This window comes from Colobus angolensis, unplaced genomic scaffold (genome assembly GCF_000951035.1).
Source record: "Colobus angolensis palliatus isolate OR3802 unplaced genomic scaffold, Cang.pa_1.0 Scaffold302, whole genome shotgun sequence".
Classification (NCBI taxonomy): Eukaryota; Metazoa; Chordata; class Mammalia; order Primates; family Cercopithecidae; genus Colobus; species Colobus angolensis.
In genome coordinates this window covers 3,664,776-3,689,203 of record NW_012116289.1, presented here as the reverse complement: position 1 = coordinate 3,689,203, position 24,428 = coordinate 3,664,776, and the positions used below count along the sequence as shown (strand labels likewise).

At 35.5% G+C, this 24,428-nt stretch overlaps 1 protein-coding gene across 4 annotated transcripts in view; it reads left to right on the top strand.

Moving 5' to 3' along the window:
- SEPT7 (septin 7) overlaps window positions 1-24,428 on the top strand; it is a 100,365-nt gene that overhangs the window by 30,149 nt on the left and 45,788 nt on the right. For 3 of the 4 annotated variants that reach the window (XM_011950165.1, XM_011950164.1, XM_011950166.1), the window contains exon 3: window positions 850-952. In XM_011950165.1, the coding sequence (XP_011805555.1) occupies window positions 850-952 (103 nt within the window). The remainder of the gene's footprint in view (window positions 1-849; window positions 953-24,428) is intronic. The other variant, XM_011950167.1, reaches the window with a different exon arrangement.

Sequence of the window (24,428 nt, the reverse complement as noted above, 5' to 3'; positions counted from 1 at the left end):
TTGAGATAAGACTACCTCCAAAGTAAAATTAACCAATAAGACTCTGCTTATTCGGATAGTCTTAACTATGGACAATATTTCTCACATATGGGTAAGTTAGAAGTCAGACTGACTTACTACACCAATTTGGAAGTAGATTTCTTTGAATTACTCTTGAAACTATTGTTGAGGTCATCTAGGAATAAAAAACCAATAGAAAATGAAGTTATAATTTACTTTAAAACTTGGATAAACCTGAAGATAAAGGCAGCAGGATCATGTGAAACCTTGAAGTGACAAAATTGGACCTGGCATAACAGCTTGAATGATACTGTAGCTGGTTGACACTGATCACAAGAGCCTTCAATAATTTATTTTTAAAAATTGCTTTAAATTCAACACTTTGATTTCATTTCATGAATAAGAAGACAAATTTCAAGAATCTCATACCTGTGGTAATTAGTGTGATCAAAGGAGATAATTAAAAAGGATTCTTAATATTGTGTGAAGGGGATTTGAATTTTTTTGTTGTGAAAAATCCTGTGTTATTTTGCTTTTTTAGTTGGTTGGTCAATCATCTTGTTACTAACTACTGTCAATTAAAATCTTTGCTCTGAGGCAGGTTTTCTAAATTTTTATTTCATTCCCTTGGATTTTTATAATTAACCATTATATTGTCAATCAACTCATGCTTAAATAATTTTGTCCATTTAAGAATTGATAGTTTTATTGATAATGCCATGGAATTAGTTTGATTTGCTGTGAATAATAGTATAATTTTCTAAAATAGGTTCATGAAGGGAATTTGAAATATGTGACAGAATAGTATTGTTGATACATGAATAACTTGGCCCTTTTTGCTTTTGTCAGCAACAGAAGAACCTTGAAGGCTATGTGGGATTTGCCAATCTCCCAAATCAAGTATACAGAAAATCAGTGAAGAGAGGTTTTGAATTCACGCTTATGGTAGTGGGTAAGATATGATTCCTTATTAAAATGGAACTTTGGTTTAAGTTTTAAACGGTTAGTCAACTCTGAATGAATTTAAGAAAATAGTAGCACAGATATGTATAGCGATCATATCTTTGTTATATTTTCTCTTAGGTGCATACATTTTAAAATTTAACGCAGTGGCGTAGTGGGATTTATGTCGTCTTGCCTCTTTTTTTAAGGTAGAAACTAAAAGTTGAGAAATGGTGGGTGATAGTGTTGGAATGGAACTCTAGAAAAGTTATCTTCAATTGGTAGTGCTACAAAAGAAAATAGCATCTGGTGGTTATTACTCTCGGATAGTTTTGTTTTCTGGCTTATGTGCTATAGTGGAGTATCATGTAAGCATTTAACTTAATGTGCTCTGAATTTTGAAAAGAAAGGTAGGATAGAGGATCATAATAATGTAGTTGATTACCCTTGGAATTCATTAATTGAATGTAAGCACTGGAATGAGTAAAATATGACTCTCCTCATCCTCTAATTCAGTTTCAGTTTTCTTTTGTGTTTCATTCCACAAACACCTTACCCCTGCTTATATAGTCCATTTGAAAATACTGTTCAAGATAATTTTGACTGTAGGTTGGTAACATCATTATTATATATGAAGAAACATACTGTGCCTTTCCCATCTGTAAGATTAGTCATCTTCAGTGACAATCTTATTCTTAAATGACTACACAGTATTTTCACCTCATATAGGCTGACTTTAGAACCTAAGTTATGAATATTGTATAGTGTAACTTTGTTGTATTTCTCTTATTTGTTTTAAGAAGGTGAATTGCAGGTTAGTGAATTAGCTATCCTTAACAAAGAAAATTGAGTTGATGCTAGACTTTTTAGGTAGTATATATTTTTGTTAATTATATTTCAACTCTAATATTTTGTTGCTGAATTAGGTTAATTGAACTAGCTGTGAAATACTCCTTTATTGGGAGGTAGAATATTTTATCTACTGACTGCAATATTTTACCTGTTGATTTTTGGCTCTTTGGAAGTTGTATACATTGTAAGAGTTCACAGTTAAAACATGCTACAAAATTTGCAAATTTGATACTCTATAGCATTGGTTACCTTGTCTATGTATCTCTTGTTGAGTAGAAGTATAGTATATCTGGCTTGCAAACTGCTGCTGTGGAGTAGAGGTCGGTCTAGATAGAGGGATAAAATAATGCAGCGCATACCTTTTCTTCAGCAGGTTGGTAACATCATCATTATATGAAGAAACACTGTCTCTTACCTCTACATGTGTAATATTAATAATCTTAAGTGACAAACTGTAGACAAATAGAATTTTTTCACTTAAGAGAAAACCTCCTAGGTCCGTTAGGAGAACTGTAACAATTAAAAAAATTTCCTTTGACATTAGAATTTTAGTTTAAAGAATAACTTTTCTAATCATACTTAGTAGGATAATGTCTGGTGATCAAGGCCAGAGAGTTGATTTAAAATCTCTGTGGCATTTTTCCAAATGAAAAAAATCAAATAGTCATCTGATTTTGATTTTTAGAGGAGATATTCAGTCTCTAGATGTGTATTACCTATTAGCTTTTCTAATTAATCCCGTTGTGAAATGCAGCTTTTCTTTTTTCTCTTCCTAATGATAAGACTTCAACTGAGGCCAAAAAAAATAGGTGTTAATATCCTTATTTTCAAGTGTTAATATCCTTACTCTGTTTTCCCACTGAGCCTTGAACATTGTTTAATTAACTACATTTGAATAGATATGTTGAGTGCAGGTATTAAATATTTTCATCTATATAGGTGTAGTGCCTAATACATAGTCACTTACTAAGTATCTGATCACTTAGTATCTAGTATGTTGATTTATTTTTCAGATTTTAGGCTGACTCTAACAGCATCATTTGCAAATCATAGAAAGCTAAAACCAACCTTGCTTTAATATTCTTGACTTGAAAACTTTCAGCTATTCCTTATGAGCTAAATCCTCATTTTTGGGATCTACAGTCAGAATAAATTTGGCTCCCACATTACAACTCTTCGTTTACAACTTACACATTGATATCAACTGATGATCTGTAACAGATTTTTTTTATTGAACTCTTTGTACTTTGTCGGAAAACCTTTAATAATCTTGCTTCATAAGCAATGTTTATTGAGTTCTTGCTTGAGTGACTTATTTATATCAAAGAAGCATGTTGTGTATTCCCATATTTTCTCTTTTAAAGGAGCTTCTGATTTATATGACAAGATAAACCACATAAAAATGGGGTCAGTAGAATCATACAAAAGTTTAAGGATATAGAGCCATAGAAATTTAAGGGTATAGGAGAGTTTGCCTCGGTTGGAGATTATTATTGCCTTATTTTGAAAAGGGAGGCTTTAGGACAAATGTTTGAAGGATAGAATTGGGGCCAAGATTGAGGAAGCAGTCCTGTTGGGGGAAATAATAGCCATCATTTACATAACTTTTTTACGTGCCAGGCAATGTTTTAAGTACTTTATGGACATTATCTACTAACTCACAATTCTTACAACAACCCCATGAAGTAGATATTGTTATCCCATTTTGGAGATGAAGAAACTGAGGCATAGAGAGATCAGGTTACTTGCCCATGGTTACATTGCTAGCAGATGGCAGAACCAAACCCATTCTACTGCTCAGTTAGTCTGGTATGTTCTTAACCACCATGCAGAGGCTTATCTGGGGATACTGGGTATAGTGCAGTGTTTATAAGAGTACATCCAATATGCCTTGAACTTAGATGAATTCAGTGAAAGAGAGAATGAATGAGAATGAGAACTAGAGAACTTAAATAGTACGAGTAATTTTTCCTGTTATTCCACTGGAATGAGCATCTGGCCTAGAGTGGGTGTGAAATGGGAGAGGTGCATTTGCTATTTTCCTAGTCATTATCAGCTTCCACATAGTTTGATAGTGTGAACTTCTCACTTTGCTGAATGTTAAGTCTAGTGACAACAGGGCACCTAAATACAAATCGATCACTTTTTATGTGCCCAAAGAAAGTTACCTATTTTAGTGAAGGAGGAAGATAGGTTGTTAGCTTGTATGTAATTGTGCTTTATGGATGATATAAGGAATTTTTCAAGATTTTTTTCACAGCACACTGACTTTAGGATCTGACCCCTAAGATGTAACTTGACAATTAGAAATAAAGCTGGAAAGGTAGACTAGCCAGGATTTTGGAAACCCTGATTGGCAGTTTGGTGGGGAGATCAGAATTCTTGATTTTGAATCTTGAAAAATTTAGGCATATCAAATAATGAAGACATGTAGATCTCTATTCATTGAAGTTGTCTAACGTGTTTGGCTTAGAACTTGACTGTCATTAGTGTGCTCCCTAATTAGACTTAACTGTGATAGAGAATAAATTTTTAATTGTAATATCCTGTTTTTGCTAGAATTCTTCAAGGAGGCAGAACTCAGAAGAGTGTAGTTTGCTTTATTTAACTTGAAATAGTTTTTAAAACAGGTGGTATTAAACCTATTATTCTGAATCCTAGGAAGATAGAATTCAAAATTCAGTCATTTCTGTAATCTTGAACTTTGCAAAATTTTTGTGATTACAGAATTTTAAAAATTTAATGATATGTCAGTAATGTATTTGACCTATGCCATAGGTCTTTTAGTGGCAGACTGGCATTTCCATTTTCTTTTTCTAGCAGGAGAGAGCTTAGAACATGTTGGTTTAGCCATTTTTTGGGATTCAGAGTTTATCATAATTTTTTTTTGTATATGCCTTATCAAAGACAGTTTGCAAGTTATTTAGTTAGCGATAGGATATACGATGACTATCGTAGTCGTCATTTTCCTCCACTACCTGTTGATGTTTGAGTTGATAGAATAACATCTATGTCAGTTTATCAGTTATTTGAAAAAATTGAAAGATAATATTGGCTCAAAATTTTGTATCTAGGCTGTTGAGTATTTTGTGGTATTTTTAAGATATGTTAGCTCCTTGAAATGCTTTGAGTTATGATTTTTTTTTTTTTTTTTTGAGGCGGAGTCTCGCTCTGTCGACCAGACTGGAGTGCAGTGGCCTGATCTCAGCTCACTGCAAGCTCCGCCTCCCGGGTTTACGCCATTCTCCTGCCTCAGCCTCCCGAGTAGCTGGGACTACAGGCGCCCGCCACCTCGCCCGGCTAGTTTTTGTATTTTTAGTAGAGACGGGGTTTCACCGTGTTAGCCAGGATGGTCTCGATCTCCTGACCTTGTGATCCGCCCGTCTCGGCCTCCCAAAGTGCTGGGATTACAGGCTTGAGCCACCGCGCCCGGCTGAGTTATGATTTTAAGGTTTTTCCTTGAGCTCCATATTTTTATTTTGCTTTTATTAATAGAATTAACTTAACCGATAATGACTTCACAACATTGGGAATATACTAAAATCCATTGATTTATACACTTTAAAATGGTGAATTTTATCTTAGAAAAAGTAATTCAAAGAGAAAGTTTAGAAGAAAAAAATCACATAATTCCACATGTCCACTATTTTAATTTTGTACATTCCTTCTAGCTGTTAAATCTGAATATTTTTAAAGCACTTAAAAAATGAAGTTAATATATTTCATTGCAGAAATTGGAAAATGCAGAAAAGCAAAACAAAAATAAATATTGTCATCTGTCATCTATTGATAATAACTCTTAAGTGTAGGAACATTTAGTATTCTTACGTGTATCTGTAATGTTCTGTGATTGCCTTTTAAATGTGCAGTTAAATTGTGATTATCTTGTGTTATGTTACGTTCTTTCATAACCTATCTATTGGTCAAATTGTAGACTTTAATGGCCTGTATAGGTTGGCTATATCATTCTTGGTCGTATTGTCAGGATAGTTAAAATTGTTAGCTAGTATTAATACTATAATAACATGGTTATAGTTATACTTTTGCTTGAATTTTTAGTTATTTTCTTAGAATAATAAAGCTTTGGAAGTTTGAATTGCTGTTTTAAGATACATTGATACATTGTTTTAAGGGTTTTGATACATAATACCAAATTGCTCTAAAACAGGTTGTGTACTATTTTGCACGCTCATCAAGTGTTGACAGCACCGTTTTCCCTGAATACTGCCAACACTGGATATTAATCTGGTTGCTGAAACGTGGTATCTTATTTTCATCTGTATTTTATTGTTGCTAGTTATTTGATTTATTTATTTTTCAAAACGGAGTCTTGCTCTGTTGTCCAGGCTGGAGTACAGTGCTGCAATCTCAGCTCACTGCAACCTCCACCTCCCACGTTCAGGCAATTTTCCTGCTTCAGCCTCCCTGGGACTACAGGTGTGCACTACCACCTTCAGCTAATTTTATATTTTTAGTAGAAGTAGGGTTTCCCCATCTTGGCCAGGCTGGTGTCGAACTCCTGACCTCAGGTGATCCACTCGCCTTGGCCTCCCAAAGTGATGGGATTACAGGTGTGAGCCACCGTGGCTGGCCATTGCTAGTTATTTTTTATGTTTATTTGTCTTTGATATTCTTTTATAAATGGTGTGTTCTAGTTTATTTTTACAAACTTTTTTTTTCTTAAGTTTAGGTAGGTAGGTACTCTGAAGGCATTGTTATTATTTTGTTGTTGGTAGGCATTGACATTTTTTTCCAGAATTTTTTGTGTGTTGTGTTTTCTATTAGCTTGATTTTTACATTATCCAAACTCCCTCCCTCCCTACCTCCCTCCCTCCCTCCCTTCCTTCCTTCCTTCCTTCCTTCCTTCCTTCCTTCCTTCCTTCCCTCCCTCCCTCCCTCCCTCCCACCTATCTACATACCTACAGGATCTCACTTTGTCACCCAGGCTGGAGTGTAGTGGCACACTCTTGGCTCACTGCAGTCTCTGCCTCCTGGGTTCAAGTCCTCCTCCCCCCTCAGCCTCCCAAGTAGCTGGGACTACAGTTGTGTGCCACCGTGCCCAGCTAATTTTTCGTTTTTGTATTTTTTTTTGTAGAGATGATGTTTCGCCATGTTGCCCGTGGCTGGTCTCGAACTCCTGGGCTCAAGCGATCCATCCACCTTGGCCTCCCAGAGTGCTAGGATTACAGGTGTGAGCCATTATGCCTGACTTCAGTCTTTTTCTTTATGGTTTTCTTAATGTCTTCTTGCTTGATTCAAGGTTATTAGAAGTTCTACTACATATTAAGTATATTGAGTATAAAGACTAAATGACTAATTAAAGACTAACTTTAATTAATTTTTTATTTTGAAATCTTAAGTCCATATGGTTTTTTTGATCTGAGTTGTGAGGCAGGAATCTGATGTTTATTTTTTAAATGGTTAAGTAGCCCTGCCAAAACCGTTTGTTACAAGCTTAATTTTTGAAAGTATATATGCTTGGTATGTTCTCTTTCTTACCCTTTGGTTTTAGTTCATTGATCTTCCCGTGTAAATACTACGTTCTTGGAGTTATAAATTTACAACAGTTATGTTGTGTTTATTTATGTAGGAAGATTGCCAGAGTTTATGTTAATTTAGGGAGATAAGCAAACAGTAAGTCAAATGATTACAAATTGTGCTATTTTCTGGAAAGAAATAAATATGGTGAGACTTATTTGGAGTCATCAAGGAGGACCTGCCTTTTTGAAAAGGATATTTTTTCATGCTAATTCCTGAATTACATGACAGTTAGGGAATACTAAAAAGAAAAAAAAAACGAAAGGAAAATAAAGACTTAGCAGCAAGAGATAATAATCATTACTATATGCTGTGTTTATCCTCCATATTTTACTTTTGACAACTGCATAATGTTTCCAGCTGTGACTATCTGATATTTTGCCATTACTTTATCATTTGACATTTGAATGATTTGTTTTGTTTGATCTCATAATGCTGCAATAAAAATTTTACAGAATGGAAATTTTGGTCAACATTTTAATGATAATGCTTAATGACTATATGTGTATTCTAATCTGAGACTGAATATACTATAAATTTTGTATTTTATTTTATGTTATTTTATTTTTGAGATGAAGTCTTGCTCTGTCAACCAGGCTGGAGTGCAGGGTGCTGTCTTGGCTCACTGCAACCTCCGCCTCCCAGGTTCTAGCAGTTCTCTGCCTCAGCCTCCCCGGTAGCTGGGATTACAGTTGCCTGCCACCACGCCCAGCTAATTTTTATATTTTTAGTAGAGATGGGGTTTCACCATCTTGGCCAGTCTGGTCGTGAACTCCTGACCTTGTGATCCACTTGCCTCAGCCTCCCAAAGTGCTGGGATTACAGACGTGAGCCACTGTGCCTGACCTGTAATTTATTTTTTTAACTGATGAACAACACTAGGTTTGTTTTTACCCCTACCCTTGTTACAAATAGCATGACAATGAAGATCTTTAAACACATAGAGTTTTGTTATATGTATGTTGGCAGACAGAGGGCAGTATCATTATTATTTATTTGTTAATAATTCCTGAAGTAGGATTATTAGATCAAAGTATTTGAACATTTTGTGGCTCTTGGTACATACTGGCAAATTGTCCTTTTCCTTTCTTTCCCTTTTCCCTTTTCTTTTTCCTTTTCTCCCCTTCCCCCTCTCCCTCCCCACTTCCCTCTTCCTACTTACCCCTTTCCCCTTCCTCCCTCCTCCTCCTTCCTCCTTCCTCCTCCCCCCTTCCCCTTCCCCTTCCATTTTCATATTTTGTTTCTGAAACAAGGTCTTGTTCTGGTGCCTAAGCTGGAGCCCAGTGGTGCAATCAGAGCTCACTGCAGCCTTGAGCCCCTGGGCTCAAGTGATCGTCCCACCTCAGCCTCCCGAGTACCTGGGACCACAGGCACACACTGCTATGCCCAGCTAATTAAAAAAAAAAAATTGTTTTGTAGAGATGGGGTCTCACCGTGTTACCCAGGCTAACCTTGAACTCCTGGCCTAAAGCAGTCCTCTCTCCTTGGCTTCCTAAAGTGCTGGGATTACAGGTGTGAGCCATCATGCCTGGCCAGCAAAATTGTTTTTTAAAAGTTTGTTCTACTAAAGATTATATATTAAGAAAAAAGGAAATTTTTTTTTTCCTGAATTTGAAAAGATTTATGGTATATTTGAAGGTTAGGCTATTCATTCCATGGATGTTATCACTGTTTTAGATGCTTGAGAGAGATTTTAAAGGTACATGAATACGCTATAATAGTAGAGGAGGAAAATAGTATACACATAACTATACCATGAATCATAATGTGTTAAGTGGCATAAGAAATGTGTAAACCAAATGCTATGGAAATTTAGAGAAAGGGGACTTTACAGCTAAAAAGCATGCCATTATCTTAATCATTTACTAATTCATGAGAAAAAATGATACTTTTTTTCAGTAATTTGTATATTCATGTTTTGTTCGCTTAATTCTTAATTTGAATTAATGGCTTAAATCCAATGTCTTAATCATGGAACAGTGTAATCAGGAAAAAATACTTGTAAAATCAGTCTTACAGATTGTAGGTTATTAGCTGGGTGTAGTGGTGTGCACCTGTAATCCTAACTACTCAGGAGGCTGAGGCAGGAGAATTGCTTGAACCTGGGAGGCAGGGGTTGCAGTGAGCCAAGATCGCGCCACTACACTTCAGCCTGGGCAACAGAGTGACTGAGATTCTGTTTCAAACGTTAAAAAAAAAAATAAAAATAAAAATTGGTTCTGTAACAAGAGCAGTATCTGGATTGATATGTGTAATAAATGTAATCTTGATAATATCCCAGTTTTATTTGGCAGTCTTTAAACAAGTCATCAATGTGATTTTAAAAATATATATTAGCAAGTCACTGAATTATAATTCTTAATCTGTTTTTGCTTCTCATACATATACTATCCTAATATGGTCTTTGAAAATGATATAAGAAACTCCGGTGTTGAAAAACACAGCTATCTTTTCTTTTGACAGACCGAGAAGTCTAAGATAAACTTCATAGTATATAGGCTAAATTAGTAAAGAGAGGTAAGGATGGTCATGTTTGTCAGAGACCTAGAGAAACTGTTCTCTTGGTATTGAATACACTCAAGATTGATTGGATAGGTGGACTGAAGTAAAAATGTTATCACATTTGTTAATTTTAATTAGCTAGATGTTGGGACAGAAATGTGAAGGCTGCATAGTCTGTCAGTATTTTACAAGAACTCAGTACTGAATGGAAGGCAAGGGCATGAAGGGAGCACATGTTAATGCAGCTTCTTTACAGATGGAAATGTAATTCTCACATAGGAGACTCATTTAGTATGTAGTTTTCATCTTGGCAAGGAAGACTGCTCTTTCTTTCTCCGTAATGGGTAGTTTCTAAATCTCTCCTAGACTAGGTCATGGAGGCCAAATACTATTGTGGGTCAAGGGGGTCCATCCTTTTCTTAGGTGACTGTATCACATATGTCTGAAATATAATTTTAAATATGAGATAATAATAACACCTCCTGCCTAGCTATGACTGCAGTCTAGCACCAAAGGAGGTCAGAATTTCCCCCTTTATATTTAGTCCATCTTTTTGTTGAAAGCATTTGTAGATTGAGTGGTTTTTCTATTATGAATCAGGTTTATTCTCTCCCAAGGCAGGAAGTTTTCAAGTATTACATTTCTTAATACGCAGCAGGTGGATTTTGTCTGAAAGATAGTTTTATGCCAGGATATTGTACTTGTTTCACTACTGAACTACAGAACCTTAGAATTATTTTAAAGATTGGGAAGGTATAACCTGTCTCCCATGAAAAACCTTTGTACTGGTAAATTTGCCAACCTTGTTAATTTTACTCAAACTTTGTTTTTGAAAAAAAAAACAAAAACAAAAAACCCGCATTTTAAGTAATAATTTTCATGTATTTATATCTAGGTCTTGAGGTTTTTTTGGTCTGTTTTGCTATATTGGAGTATATAGCCATTTAAGGCAGTGGCTAAGGTACTGAAGTCTGTGGATCAAATTTTATTAGGGAAGGGGGATGCTGAATGGGTTCACTGACTTGCCAAACTTTCTGAAATATAATTGAGGTTTTTATCATGTCTTTATATTCTGGAGACATTTAGAATCTCAAAGAGGTTATCTACCTAAAATACTGAAAATTATAGGTACAAAGTATTTTATATAATTAGAAGTGTACGTCATTATTTACTGCACATGATTACTGTGCTGAAAATAATGTGTTGATTTTAAATTTTGAAACAATTCTAAACAAAGTTACAAGTACAGTACATAAGTTTTTTCCTAGGATATTTGAGATGGATGCTTCTCTTTTGTCCCCCTACTTCACTATATTTCTCTTCCTCAAGGATATTCTCCTGTATAGCCATAATATACCAGCAAAATCAAAAAGTAACAAGTGTATGTTAAACACATATTATACACACATACGTTTATATATATATGTGTGTGTGTGTGTGTGTGTGTATGTATGTATTGAAAATTATAAGTGCACACTTACATCTCCAATTTCGTTCCATCACTGTAGGGGTCCTAATTTTCATCTGTCCCGTATTTGTATTTTCTTTCTGATGGTGAAATACCATTATCCTCTATATATGTACTTATTTGATCAATCCCCCTGGAATTAATCCATCACCTTTCTTCCTTTTCTTCTCTGAAAAATACTAGGGAAGAACCCGAGGGAGGTAATGGATTAGTTAATTGCAGGAGGAATTAGTGTAATTAAGGGGGAGGCAGTGGCCCTGCTTACCTCTCTTGTGCTGTGATGTCTTACGCCAGGCCATTCTTCTCATGTGGATGCCCCCTCAACCTGTTTAACTCAGACATCTCATGCTAGTCCATTCTTCTCATGCTCTGTTAGAAACTTTTCCTCATTCTATAGGCTCTAATACCCTAATACCCTGTTCTGGGCCACTGTGGTTTTCTCTCTAGCATGGACATCTACCTTTCTCAGTCTCATGTAATGACTTTTGGACTGAATTTTTAGGAAGAAATGTGGAAAAGAAAGAGCTTAAGTAATTTTGAAGTGTTTAAGGCCAATATTTAACTGTGTTATAGAATTAATTGGTATGTGAATAGAATCATTTTTTCGATGCCTAAAAATATAGAAAAATTAGCAAGATTGTAATTTTGGACTGCCATAGTAATGGAGATAAAAAGCTCTGGTAAAATTTAGCTTGGAAATTAAAATTATCTGCAAATGCGTACAAGTGTTGCAGAGTTATAATATTTACATGTATTTTGATAAACTAAGGATGTCCCCCAAATTTACTAACAGTTCAAATAAATAGGTTGCTATTTAGAAGCAAGAAAGTTTTAGACTTTGGGGCTTCTGTTTCTTGTACTGCCCAGAACTCTTAAGTAAGCAGATGATAAATACAAGGTAATTATGCATATCAAAGAATCAAATGTGAAGATTTGCAGTTCATTCTTAACTAACTCAAGTGTTTAATGATAGAAGGCTATAAATTGTTTATTATGTTACAGATGGAAATAATTACAACAATAACATAAAGGATGAGCTCTTCCATAGCATGCTTGTCCTGGTTCAGAGGGTAAATTTTAATTGAATGATTAGTAATTAAGTTTATGTACATCAGCAGTGTGAGTGCTAAGAATTACTGATCAAGCGGATGACTTGAAAATGAAAATGATTACTTCTACCCTCAAAGGAATTTCCAGGGAAATCCACACTACTAATTACATTTAATTAAATAAATGGTATAGTAATGTACATTTAAAGTGCCATGTAGTCAGTTTTTATTTGGATTTATGTGGTAACTTTATCAATCTGATAGGATCGATTAGAATCTTGAAACTAGTAACTCACTGTTGTGTTTAAATTTGGAATTTACAATTTATTTTGGCAATTTTGTAAAATTTTGTTCATGTTTTTGACTTAACATTTTTGTCACACCATGAAAATAAGCCTCTGTATTTAAACTAACTTTATATCTACAGTATAATAGTTAGTGCAGCAGCTGTTACACTGAAAAGAATATCATACTTAGTCTAGTTGATAACTTCAATTTCTGTCAGAGACAAGCTGTATGACTCTGGACAGATCCCTTTGAATCTCCCTTTCCTTTTCACAACAAATATTTACTAGTCTTTTTATTTTTATTTTTTGGAGACGGAGTCTCACTGTGTTGCCCAGGCTAGAGTGCAATGGAGTGATCTCGGCTCATTGCAACCTCCGCTCCCCTGGGTTCAAGCAGTCTTTTCCTGCCTCAGCCTCCCAAGTAGCTGGGACTACAGGCGTACACCACCACACCAGGCTCATTTTTGTATTTTTAGTAGAGACAGGGTTTCACCATGTTGGCCAGGCTGATTTCCAACTCCTGACTACAAGTGATCCACCCACCTTAGCTGGGATTACAGGTATGAGCCATTGCTCCAAACCTTACCTAGTCTTTTATAATCCAAGCATTGTGTTGTGATTACAAAAAGTAAAGGAAGGCCAGGCTCATTCATGTGTGTAATCCAAGCACTTTGCAAGGCCCAGGCAGGAGGATTGCTTGAGCCTAGGAGTTCAAGACAAGCCTGGACAATAGAGTGAGACCCATTTCTAAAAAGAAATATGAAAAATAAAAAGAAAAGAGCTGTGGTAGGGTTCCTTAAGAACCTGTGGGTGTGGGATGGTGGTAGAGTGGAGATACTTACACAGGAATGCTGTGTACTGTGAGTGACTACCCCGCCTCACAGAGGGCTTGAGATAATTGTGTATATGAATGTACTTAGTGTATATATATTATATATGTAAAATGCCTAGCAAATCTGTAAATTGTATAAATGTTAATTTTAAACATTTTTATTCATGCATTTTCATGACTTGGTTTTAAGATCCAAAACGAGGAATGAAGAAAAGGGAAAGCAGGGATGGTAGACAATGATATGCAATTAATAAGCTAAATATTTGATTAATCCTTAGTTTGGACTTCTGTTTTGGTTGAACTCTTTTGATTATTAGCATTTGGGGCAAATTTGTGCTCTTTGTAATTCAGTATAGATTGCTGGGCAAAGGTCTTTTCTGGTAAGAGTCAGATTTAAAAGATGGTTGAGAGTTCATTCTTTTTCGTCTTTAAACATGGGTTAGCTGAGTAGTTTGGATTCTTAAAAACACAATATGACTTTTTACCTGTCTATTCTGTGTAGGTTAATGTCGTGCTCAAGTTTTTTATGTGGCATGACTATTTAGTCTGAAGGGTGCACTTGTTTTATAGTTGCTGAATATGAATGCTACTCCTTGCAAACCTTTTGAGTATCTTGTTTTCCCTTGACTGTGTCAGATATTTAATGTCAGTGATAGAATCTTAGGAATTGATTTTAGTAAAAGTTAATAAACTTTAAAAACAGTTTTACTTTGAGATTTTGAGCCTGATTTTATATATGTGGATGTTTGCCTTTGTTGTTGAATCAACATGAATTATGTATTTGTTTGAAATGTGACTGGATATTTAGGTAACTCCTGTTTTTTGATGTAACAGATATTCAGATATATGGCTTGAAATTTTTTTCCTATAAAAACTAAGACGTTACAAATTTTTTTTTTATTAGAAAAGTAACATGAAGAAGTATATGGCATTTTAACAGAGAGGACATCACCACTGTTAAATTTTGTTATCTTTTCTGCATCTTAGGCATAGCTGTAATACCGTATTTACTTTGTATACTTTCTTCATCTGATGCTATGGCAAGCATTTCTCTATGTCAGATTTTTAAAAGCTAATTTTTAATGGCTGAATAATATTTGTATAGGTGTATCATAATACGCTTAGCCTGCCTCCCATCATTGGACCTGGAAGGTCTCCCTCTGCCACCACACACACACTTTTTTTATTGTTAAAATATTATTGCAGTGTTTTTCTCTGTGTGTTTCATTCCTAGAAGTAGATGGCATGGTAAAGGGTGTTAACTGAAAATGTCATACCAACTAATACAGTTTCTATAGGCGTGTGAATGCTCATATGTATCTCATCCTTGTCAATATTGAGTGGAAATCTCTTTTCCTGGACTGGTTGGTTCTTTAGCAGGAGGGAAGCATTTGGGAGTATCTTCAGGGTGGCTGAACTTTGCAACCTCTTCAATAAATAACTTCCCACTCTGTAATTTGCCCACCTGTATTACCAAGCCTCAGACTTTAGGAAATGACATCAGGCCTGTATCTAGAGAGTTCAGAGTTCTGTGAGGTAGCACATTCCTTCCAATGGGACCTAAAATTCCTAGAGTTGCAGAATTTTACTGATAAGACAAAGGAGGTCTCAGGAGTCCAGAGTTCCTTGGGGCTTGGCTCAGAATTCCAGGGAGGCCCAGAGTTCCTGGCTTGGGAATGTTGGGAGGCCTGGGATACTGTGGCTTAGACTCAAGCAGAAAGGTGAACACAGATCTTTATTAGCAAACACCAAATTTGGCATTTAAAAGAGATTTCTGAGCAGCTGTGGACCTCGCCAAGACCATGCAGATTCCACTGACTATTCCTGTACCTGTGCTCCAGCTGCGCAGGCTTGAAGGTTTGTAAAATAATGTCAGTACATTAGAGCAGCACCTCTGCACACCTATGGGAGTCTGCAGCTGTGACACATAGAAGTTGGCCATGTCCAGATTGGTGACTCCGAAGTGGGCAGCCATGTGCGCACAGTTGTGCAGTGTGAAGCTCACCTGTTGACACACAGTAGCCAGCATGCTGCAGAGGTAACACTCCCGAAGGGCAGCTCAAGCCCACTGCTCCTGGGATTCCTGCAATTCTTGAACTACGGGACACTGTTGGATTTCAGGAACCTCTGGCTTCAAGGGCCCCAGCGTCCATCGGGGCAATGCCACGGCTGAAGCCATCAGGGCCCCAGGGTAACTGGAGCACAGGCACAGGAATGAAGTCAGTGGAATCTGCATTGTCTTGGTGAGGTCTACAGCTGCTCAGAAATCTCTTTTAAATGTCAGATTTAGTATTTGCTAATTTGGTGTTAGACAAAGGTTTTACATTTTAATTTACATGCCTTTGATTATTTATTTGAAATTTTAAAAAAGTACTGTTCTTTATTCTGAAATTTTGTACTTGCAAAATACATTTTGCAAATTGAAAATAAATGAGTACAGTACTCATTTATTTTTAAAGAAATATCAGTGAGATATAATTCACATAATCACGGTATGATTCATATACTTCATCCCTGGTCCTTAGGGGATATGTTTTTGTATATGAGATTTATAAAAAGTAAGAACTTAAAAGAATCTATAGGTTATCTAATTGAAACAGTTTAAAACTACCCACTTCTGCTTTGAAAGCCACTTCTTAGAACCACTGTGTAGAACATGCTACCTGATCAAGAATAAATCAACACCTTGCTTCCCGTCTTCTATCCATTAGATAGCTGGGTAAAATAAAATCTCTTTTCCTGATATTTCTCCTTTACTTTTACTCTAGCGTGCCCCGTGGCCAGCTATACGTTGCTCTCTACTTTTGTAGAGCCCTTTGCTATGTTTCTGCAGAATCTACTTTTTCTGATTCATGTAATTCAAAACTAGCTCTATTTTCTTCCAAATTAAAACTCTTTCTTAATTAAGGCTGGCCCACAATAGAAATTAGAGGGAAAGTCTGATTCCAGGATGTGAAAGACTAATAGTATTCACAAGAATACTTGATTTTTTTTTTTTCTTGAGATGGAGTTTCGCTCTGTTGCCCGGGTTGGAGTGCAGTGGCACGACCTTGGCTCACTGCTAGTTCCGCCTTCTGGGTTCACGCCATTCTCCTGCCTCAGTAGCTGGGACCACAGACACCCGCCACCATGCCCGGCTTATTTTTTATTTTCAGTAGAGATGGAGTTTCACCGTGTTAGCCAGGATGGTCTCGATCTCCTGACCTCGTGATCCACCCATTTTTAAGGAGGAATGTGTATTGAATGATCAATTAGAATTTCAGGTAATGGGAAGAATTTAGAGGAACATTGAGGGACAGCTCATAGACAGTATTTAAACTGTCAATTTCAACTCTTTTCAGTTTAGCAAAAGAACTCACAGAAACTTGGTATATATCTTATGAAAGGTCAGGCACTATCTTTTACTACAAAAATGGGATAATCATTTTCTAAATAATCATGAAGAAAATGTTCTGAGTAGGCAGTAAGGATTTCTCCAGTAACATGATGATTTAAAAATGTAGTTGTCCACTTGAACTGGGTTGTATAAAGAATGCTTCTGTTTCTAAGTATAGCAAGAAAGATCATAACATACCTCTTTGCTCCTCCCAGCCTCAGACATGTAGCAAGTGAAAGCTGTTTGAATTGGCAAATGAGGTAATTATTGAGTAGCTGGTTGGAATGTTTGCTACTAACTACACAGCAGAATTGTTAGTTCTTAGTACTGGTGCAATTACAGTAATTAGAGTAAGTAAACTTCTTTTAAGATAATTGCAGGGCCAGGTTATATAGAGCCTGTTTAACTTGCCTTTTAGTATTAGCATGGACATCAGTGTGTATGTTAAAAGATAGCCTAATAGATTTTGCGGAGATGAAATTGTCTTACAGCAAATTCCAGATCAACAGATGTATGGAATGTATCTAATGTAGTCTAGACCAGTGGCTCCCAGTTTTTTTGGCATCAGGGACTGGTTTTGTGGAAGACAATTTTTCTGCCAGAGTGTGTGTGGGTGTGTGTGTGGGGGGGAGGGGGGCAGGATGGTTTCAGGATGAAACTGATCATCAGGCATTATATTCTTATAAGGAGGACACAACCTAGATCCCTCACATGCGCAGTGTGCAATAGGGCTTGCATTCCTTTAAGAATCTGATGCTGCCGCTGATCTGACAGGAGGTGGAGCTCTGGTAGTAATGCTCACCACCACTCACCTCCTACTGTGTGGCCTGCCTAACAGGCCACGGACTGGGGGTTGGGAATACCTGGTCTAGATTGTTCTTCACTGATTACATCTTCACCAGATTAAGTTTATTAAAAAGTAAAACAAAGAATAGCGCCCTCCCTTGGTGTGGTATCTTTTCTTCATTTTACAGCCAGGTGTAAAGAAAAAATAGACCTGTAGTTTTACATTTCCCATCCAGTACTTAATTTCTCACTATTTGGCTTCTCTCCTTAACACAAAACTACTTTTATCAAAGGTCAGTAAAAGGCCTTCTGGTTGTCTTTTTCTTTAACTTATTTGGCATTATTGACCATTTTTTCCTTGAAACTCTCTTCCTCACTTTTTGTGATATTGCCTTCTGGTTTACCTGGTTGTGTTGAAGCCTCCTTTATTAGGATCCTTTCCTATGGGCCATGTTTAAATGTTGATTTAATCTGGCATATTGCCGTATGTCATCCTTTATTTACTAGAATTTGTTAATTTTCTTTTTATGGACAGGACGACATGAACATAAGAATTTCTTAATTTCATCTACCGTTCAAATCATTTTGGGAAACTTCTTCAAAGTATTCCTGGAAACACTTGCCTAGATATTCTGGGCTTTGGGTCTAGGATGGAATATGATCATCTATTTTGAAATAGGTCCTGAGATGACACTAATACGTATTTTGGTTAAGAACTATGGTTTGTTGCTGTCTCACCTCTTAATAGGTTTCATTTGAGGTGCTTTTTAAAATGTCAAGCCCTGTGCATTTAATTAATAAAGTAAGTATCTTGATCAAGGTCATATACTTGTATGTTAATGAACTAGGATTTGAATTTGAACAAAATTGCTTTCAAAACCCAGGAGAAAAAGGAAGGAAGGAGTTAGAGGAGCAACGTAGAAAAGCTCCACAGTGTGATCACCAGCTCCTCTCAGACTTTTCCCTTGCCTCAACTCTAACATGGTAAAACATTCTGAAAGGACTTAAAGATTGTTTCTTAAAATCCTTTGCTTTCTTTTCCATACAATTGCTACAAAATGGTAAAAGTGGCTCCTAGTATCACAGATATCCCAGAAAGTTGAAATGCTTTTTGAAATGATACTCCATCTTTCAAAGCCTCATTAAAATGTGACCTCCTTTCCAGGCTGGTGTGATTCTCAGTTTCCTGAAATTCTGTTGCTTTGGGGTATCTCATTCATGGTTTTGATAAAATTCTGCCTTGTTTGTTCATTGTTTGTTTGCATATCTTACCTCTTCTACCATACTAATATTTTTAAGATCAAGGACTACATCTTATCTTTGCATTCCTCATTCATTTATTTGATAAAAATCTAATGATCACTTATAAAGTGTCAGGTACTACTTTAGTCTCAGAAAATCTAGAGATTAATAAGAAATGGATACAAAGTTGAGATGCTGAGTAAAACAAAGATAAGCAAGTATCTTTAAAGCAGGACTGCTCAGATTCTTTTGTTATGAATACTGGAGGATCCCAATCCCAAAGACCTGAAGAAACCTGATGTTAGCTATTATAAACAAATATTATTGTGACTTTCTTCAAAACCTTATAAACAAATATTTGATGAATGTTTTATTTTTAGGCTTGAAATGTAACATTCTTAAATAGTGATAGAATATATGGCTTTCATGGGCAAGACCTCAAAGATAAGAAGGATATGGGTTATTTTAACCTGCTTATTAGGTTAGAGTACAGGTGTTGTATTACTAACTAGTTACTCTTGTTTCATAATTTTCATAGAGTAACATCTTAGATTGTAAATATTATATTTTGTTTCAACAAGGACAAAAAAAATTTAAAATCCAGTTATTTCCCCTAAAAATACAATAAAATGAGGGAATGATAATGACATTGTTGCAAAACATGTATAATGCATTTCAAAGTCAAAATAAATGTAAAATAGACATTAATTTGAAACATTCAAAAAAGTTTGGATTTATTAAAATACTAGTTTGAAGAAATATGAAATGTTACAGATAGTCTTTTTATCTTGAGTAATTTTTTTCTTAAGCCAGTATATGTATTATTCTGAACTCTATTATTCTTAAATGTTTTCTAAATAATGCAGAAGTACACTTGATTTGGGTTGTTTCCACAGATTTTGTGTTTAAGTAGAGTTTGATTTGGTAGGACTGATTATAGTCTCTACTGTTTTGCATTAATGACACTATTTCCTTCCGTTTAGTAAAGCCAATGAACAAGGATCAATTGTAGTTATAAGTCACTGTGAGATTATTAGACAAGGCTGCTATATTTTGTCTTATAATTATAGGCCATTTGACATTTTGGTGTGGAAGTAAATATTACTCTACTAAATGTGAGTAGAAATTGATGTCCAAACTCAGGCATAGCCTCACTGCTTTCAACATTCCTTTTTATTTATTTTGAGGGCAGTACCCTTTAGTGTCAGTAAATTGCCAACCTTACTCTTCTACTTTACTCCCCTGCATCCCTGTTTCAAATGTTTATTCCCTTCTTAAGGCTGTATACTTCACCTTTGACCCTTATTCTTAGTAGTTGCACTAGGGTCCTTTCTTTTTCTGTGAGAAAACATGAATAGTAATAAAATACGTTTCTTTGCAACTACCAATTATTGATATTCACGTGTCCACTGTGCCAAGGTATGATTCTAATAAGATCACTTATTCCTCACACCAACTCTGTGTTGTAGGTACTGCTTTTATCTGCATTTCATAGAGGAGGGCACTGAAACACAGAAGTATAGGTTTGCCCAAGGTCACAAGGCGAATTTATTGATGGAACCGAGATAAGAGATTTCAAGGAAATTTTAAGCTCTAATGGACTACTATAACCTTTACCCCTAGAGTTTTCCAGAGTTACACAACTACTTTCTTACAATTATTGGTACTTCTGAAAAAAAAAAAATGAGATAACTTGGATTAAGGGTATGTGATACTTAAGGAAGCACAGAAAAATTTGGAATACACTTAATTTACACCTTCAGGGTACTTCTTAGGAAAAATTTCCAGGGAAGAATAATAGTATTAACAAACTATTTTCATATTTGTCAGGTGCTATATTTTACTCTGCTACCAAGTAAAAGGACTGCTTACTCGTTACAAAATAGCTTGTTTTTAGAGCTCCCATAGCAATGTCATACAGTCACAATGATTTCAGTAAGGTGACTTTGCTTATGGGAAATAAACTGTATTTTATCAGGCTTATTTGAATGACATTTTGGTAACCTCTGTGTTACGATAATAGAATCATTAAGATAATACAATAACCTACAAATACCTCATTTGTATGAGGTACTTGAGTCAGTACAATAACCTACAAATACCTCATTTGTATGAGGTACTTGACTGAGTACTTTAGAAGAATATTCACTGAATCACTGTTATTCTTGAAAAGACATAGATCTATTATTGTATCTTGTAAAAGGTTCTTTTTTCCCTCTTCCTCAACCTACTAAAGAGGTTATGATTTAGTTTCAGGACAGATGTGGGATTTGATACTAGGGGTAGGTAGAAGTACTCAGTCTGACAAGATTAAAGGCTATTGAACTTAGTTTCTCTCTTCTTTCTCTTCTAAATTTTGAATTGCTTTATCCTTTACTTTTCCGTGTGAAACTCATTGTGGTTAGTGCAATAAAAGCAGTGGCCCTGGTGCTCAAGCATGTAATCCCAGCCCTTTGAGAGGACGAGGCGGGAGGATTGCTTGAATCCAGGTGTTTGAGACCAGCCTGGGCAACATAGTAAGACCTCATCTCTTAAAAAAATATTAGCTGGACATGGTGGCATGCACCTGTAGTCTCAGCTAATCGGGAGGCTGAGGTGGGAGAATCACTTGAGCCCAGCAGGCAGAAGTTGCAGTAAGCCATGATTGTGCCTCTCACTTCAACCTGCGCGACCGAGTGAGAGTCTTCTCGGGAAAAAGAAAACCACTAAGTGGACCAGGACATAGAGGTCAAGAAGCATGTTCTTTTCGCCTGCTCAGAGTCTGGGAAGTATAGTATGATAAAGGACATGAGATTTGCCATTCAGATTGAGCTGTAACTCTGCTACTTGGTAGAGATATTTGTCATTGGCAAGTTACTTTCAGAGGTTTTGTTTACTTACTTAGCTGTGAAATTGTGTAAAGAATCTTATGTAGAGTTTTGTAATTATTGAAGTCATTGAATGCATGTAAAGTGCCTAGCTCAGTGTCTTTCTTATAGTTATTGAATAAAAATGTTAAGTATTATTGTTAATGAAGATACTGGTAAAATATCCCATGTCAAATAACCTGGTTAACCAGATTAGGAAGTTACTTGGGAATTATGGGACAGTCTTTAATGGATAAATGAGAGTGGGTATTTAGAAAGGCAGTAGAACATACTGCCTAGTGTCAAATACTGACATTACCACTTATTAACTGTTTGGCACTAGCAAGTTATTTCACTTTTGTTTCTGTTTTTTCACCTTAAAATGGTAATGATAATGATACAGATTGGGTATCCCTAATCCAAAAATCTGAAATCTCAAATACTCCAAAGTTTGAAACTTTGAGTGCTGACTTGATGCTCAAAGGAAATGCTCATTGAATCAGTTTTTGGATTTTGGCTTTTCAGAATAGGAATGCTGAACTGATGAGCAATGCAAATATTCTAAAATTTGAAAAAGCCCCAAATCCAACACGCTTCTGGTCCCAAGCATTTTGGATAAGTGATACACAACCTGTAGCATCTATCTAATGGCATTATAAAGGTTAACTAAGTCAATGCTTGTAAAATACTGGCACACAGAAGAATTTATAACTTTCTGGCTGTCACTGTCATTGTTTTTTATGTGTAGTGGTATCAGTGCTAGAGGATCTGGGGATTCAAAATTTTAAAAATGCCCCCCCCCCAGGGGACATTTGTCAGTGTCTGGAAGTATTTTTGGTTGCCACAGCTAGGGAGGAGGGATGCTAACTGACTTCTAATGGGTAAAGGCCAGGGATGCTGACAAGCATCCTTCAATGAACAAGACACTTCTCACAATAAAGAATTATCCAATCCAAAATGTCAGTAGTGTCAAAATTGAGAATTCCTGTAGTACAGCTGTCTGGAGCTGTAGTTGCCAGCATCTGCAGTAACCTGTGCCTGATGCCTCCCTCTCATTTACTCTGTAGTCTCTTACTGGACTCAATACTCATTTTTCTCTTAACTTTTATCCCAGTACTCCCAATCATTATATTTGCAGGTAGACTGTTCTCAGGCATTCTTCTTGAATTCTTTGTAGTGTAACATATTATCAACCCCTTTAAAGAATTAAAAGTTAAAATTAAATATTAATATAATTTATGGTTCTTGTAGAAAAACTCATATACAAAGAAGAAAAATTTCAATGTTTCATAACCTTTCCCATCTAGAAATAAACAGTATTAGAAAGTTGGTATATCCCCTGTTATTATTACCCTCCCCTCAGCTTCCCAAAGAAAGAAAAGTTTATAAAATATACATTTTATTTTTAAAAAACTAAATTCTAAAGATATTTAGTAAAAAGCAAGTTTCCTTTTTTCTCCCACCTTCATTTCCAGTCCTGTCTCTAGAGATAAGCATTAAATTGGTGCAAGTCTTTTGGCATTTTTTTATACTTTTATATACACCAGGCATTCCTATGTCAATTTTTTTTGGGTGTAAACAGTACCATGCTGTAAGTACTGTTCTGTGAATGTTTTTTCCCTATCACTGAATATACTGTGTGTATATGTATATATATACTGAATATTCCTGTCAGTATATTCTTAGCAATTATGTGGTATTCTATAATATCTTTATCATGATTTATACAGTCAGCTATTAATGAAGATGGATGTTCATAGTTACACTGCTTAGGTTCCTTAGATTTCTAGGCACATATATAAATGCCTCTGTAATGTACATTTCTGAAAGTGAAATCCTGGGTCAAAAGACATGTAGATTTAAATTTTGGTAGATTACCAAATTATTCTTCAGAAAAGCTGTACCAGTTTACAGTTTCACCAAGAACCATCCTGATGGTTGACTTATTTTCTTTACGCTTATTTTAAGCATGAGTTTTTCCTCCAGATACTTTAGTAAAATCTCCTAGATTTTTATTTTTAATACTCATTTTTGTTTGTATTTGAGTAATTTTCACATAGGAAGAGTTAAGGAGAAATATCTAAGTAGGTGGATGGATTGTGTTATTTTTTGTTAATTTTCAATTTCTTTCTGCTCAGATTTAATTTCTCTGCATTCAGAGAATATGATCTGTAGGTTCCAGCATTGATTTATTTTTCTGTGTAGCCTTACATAGAATCAGCTTATTTAGTATTCCATAGGTTTCAAAAATAAGTTTATTCTTTGGGTAGAAATTTCTGTATGTATATTTGAAAATTAAGCATATTATTTAAATCATTTTTATTTTTTAAGCACTTGATTTATCCATATCCAAAAGACCTATAGTCTTTTAATGTGGAATTTGCTAACTTCCTATTGTTTCCAAGTTTTTGCCTGAAGTATTTTTTAACATTTTGTTGTTATTTATATTCTTACCTCTGTCATATCAGACTTTCATGTGTTTCTGATTTCCTTAAGTGAATCACAGAAATAGTACGACTACTTATTGAGCACTTAATGTATACCAGGCACTGTGCTTAGATTTCACATATATTACCTAATTTATTCCTCATAGTTCATACTCTTATACTATTTGATATGTAAGAAAACAGAAAATGCAAGTATCTTGCTCACAATTACATAATTCCATTATATAATTGTGGAATTAATGGAATTATAATAATGGAATT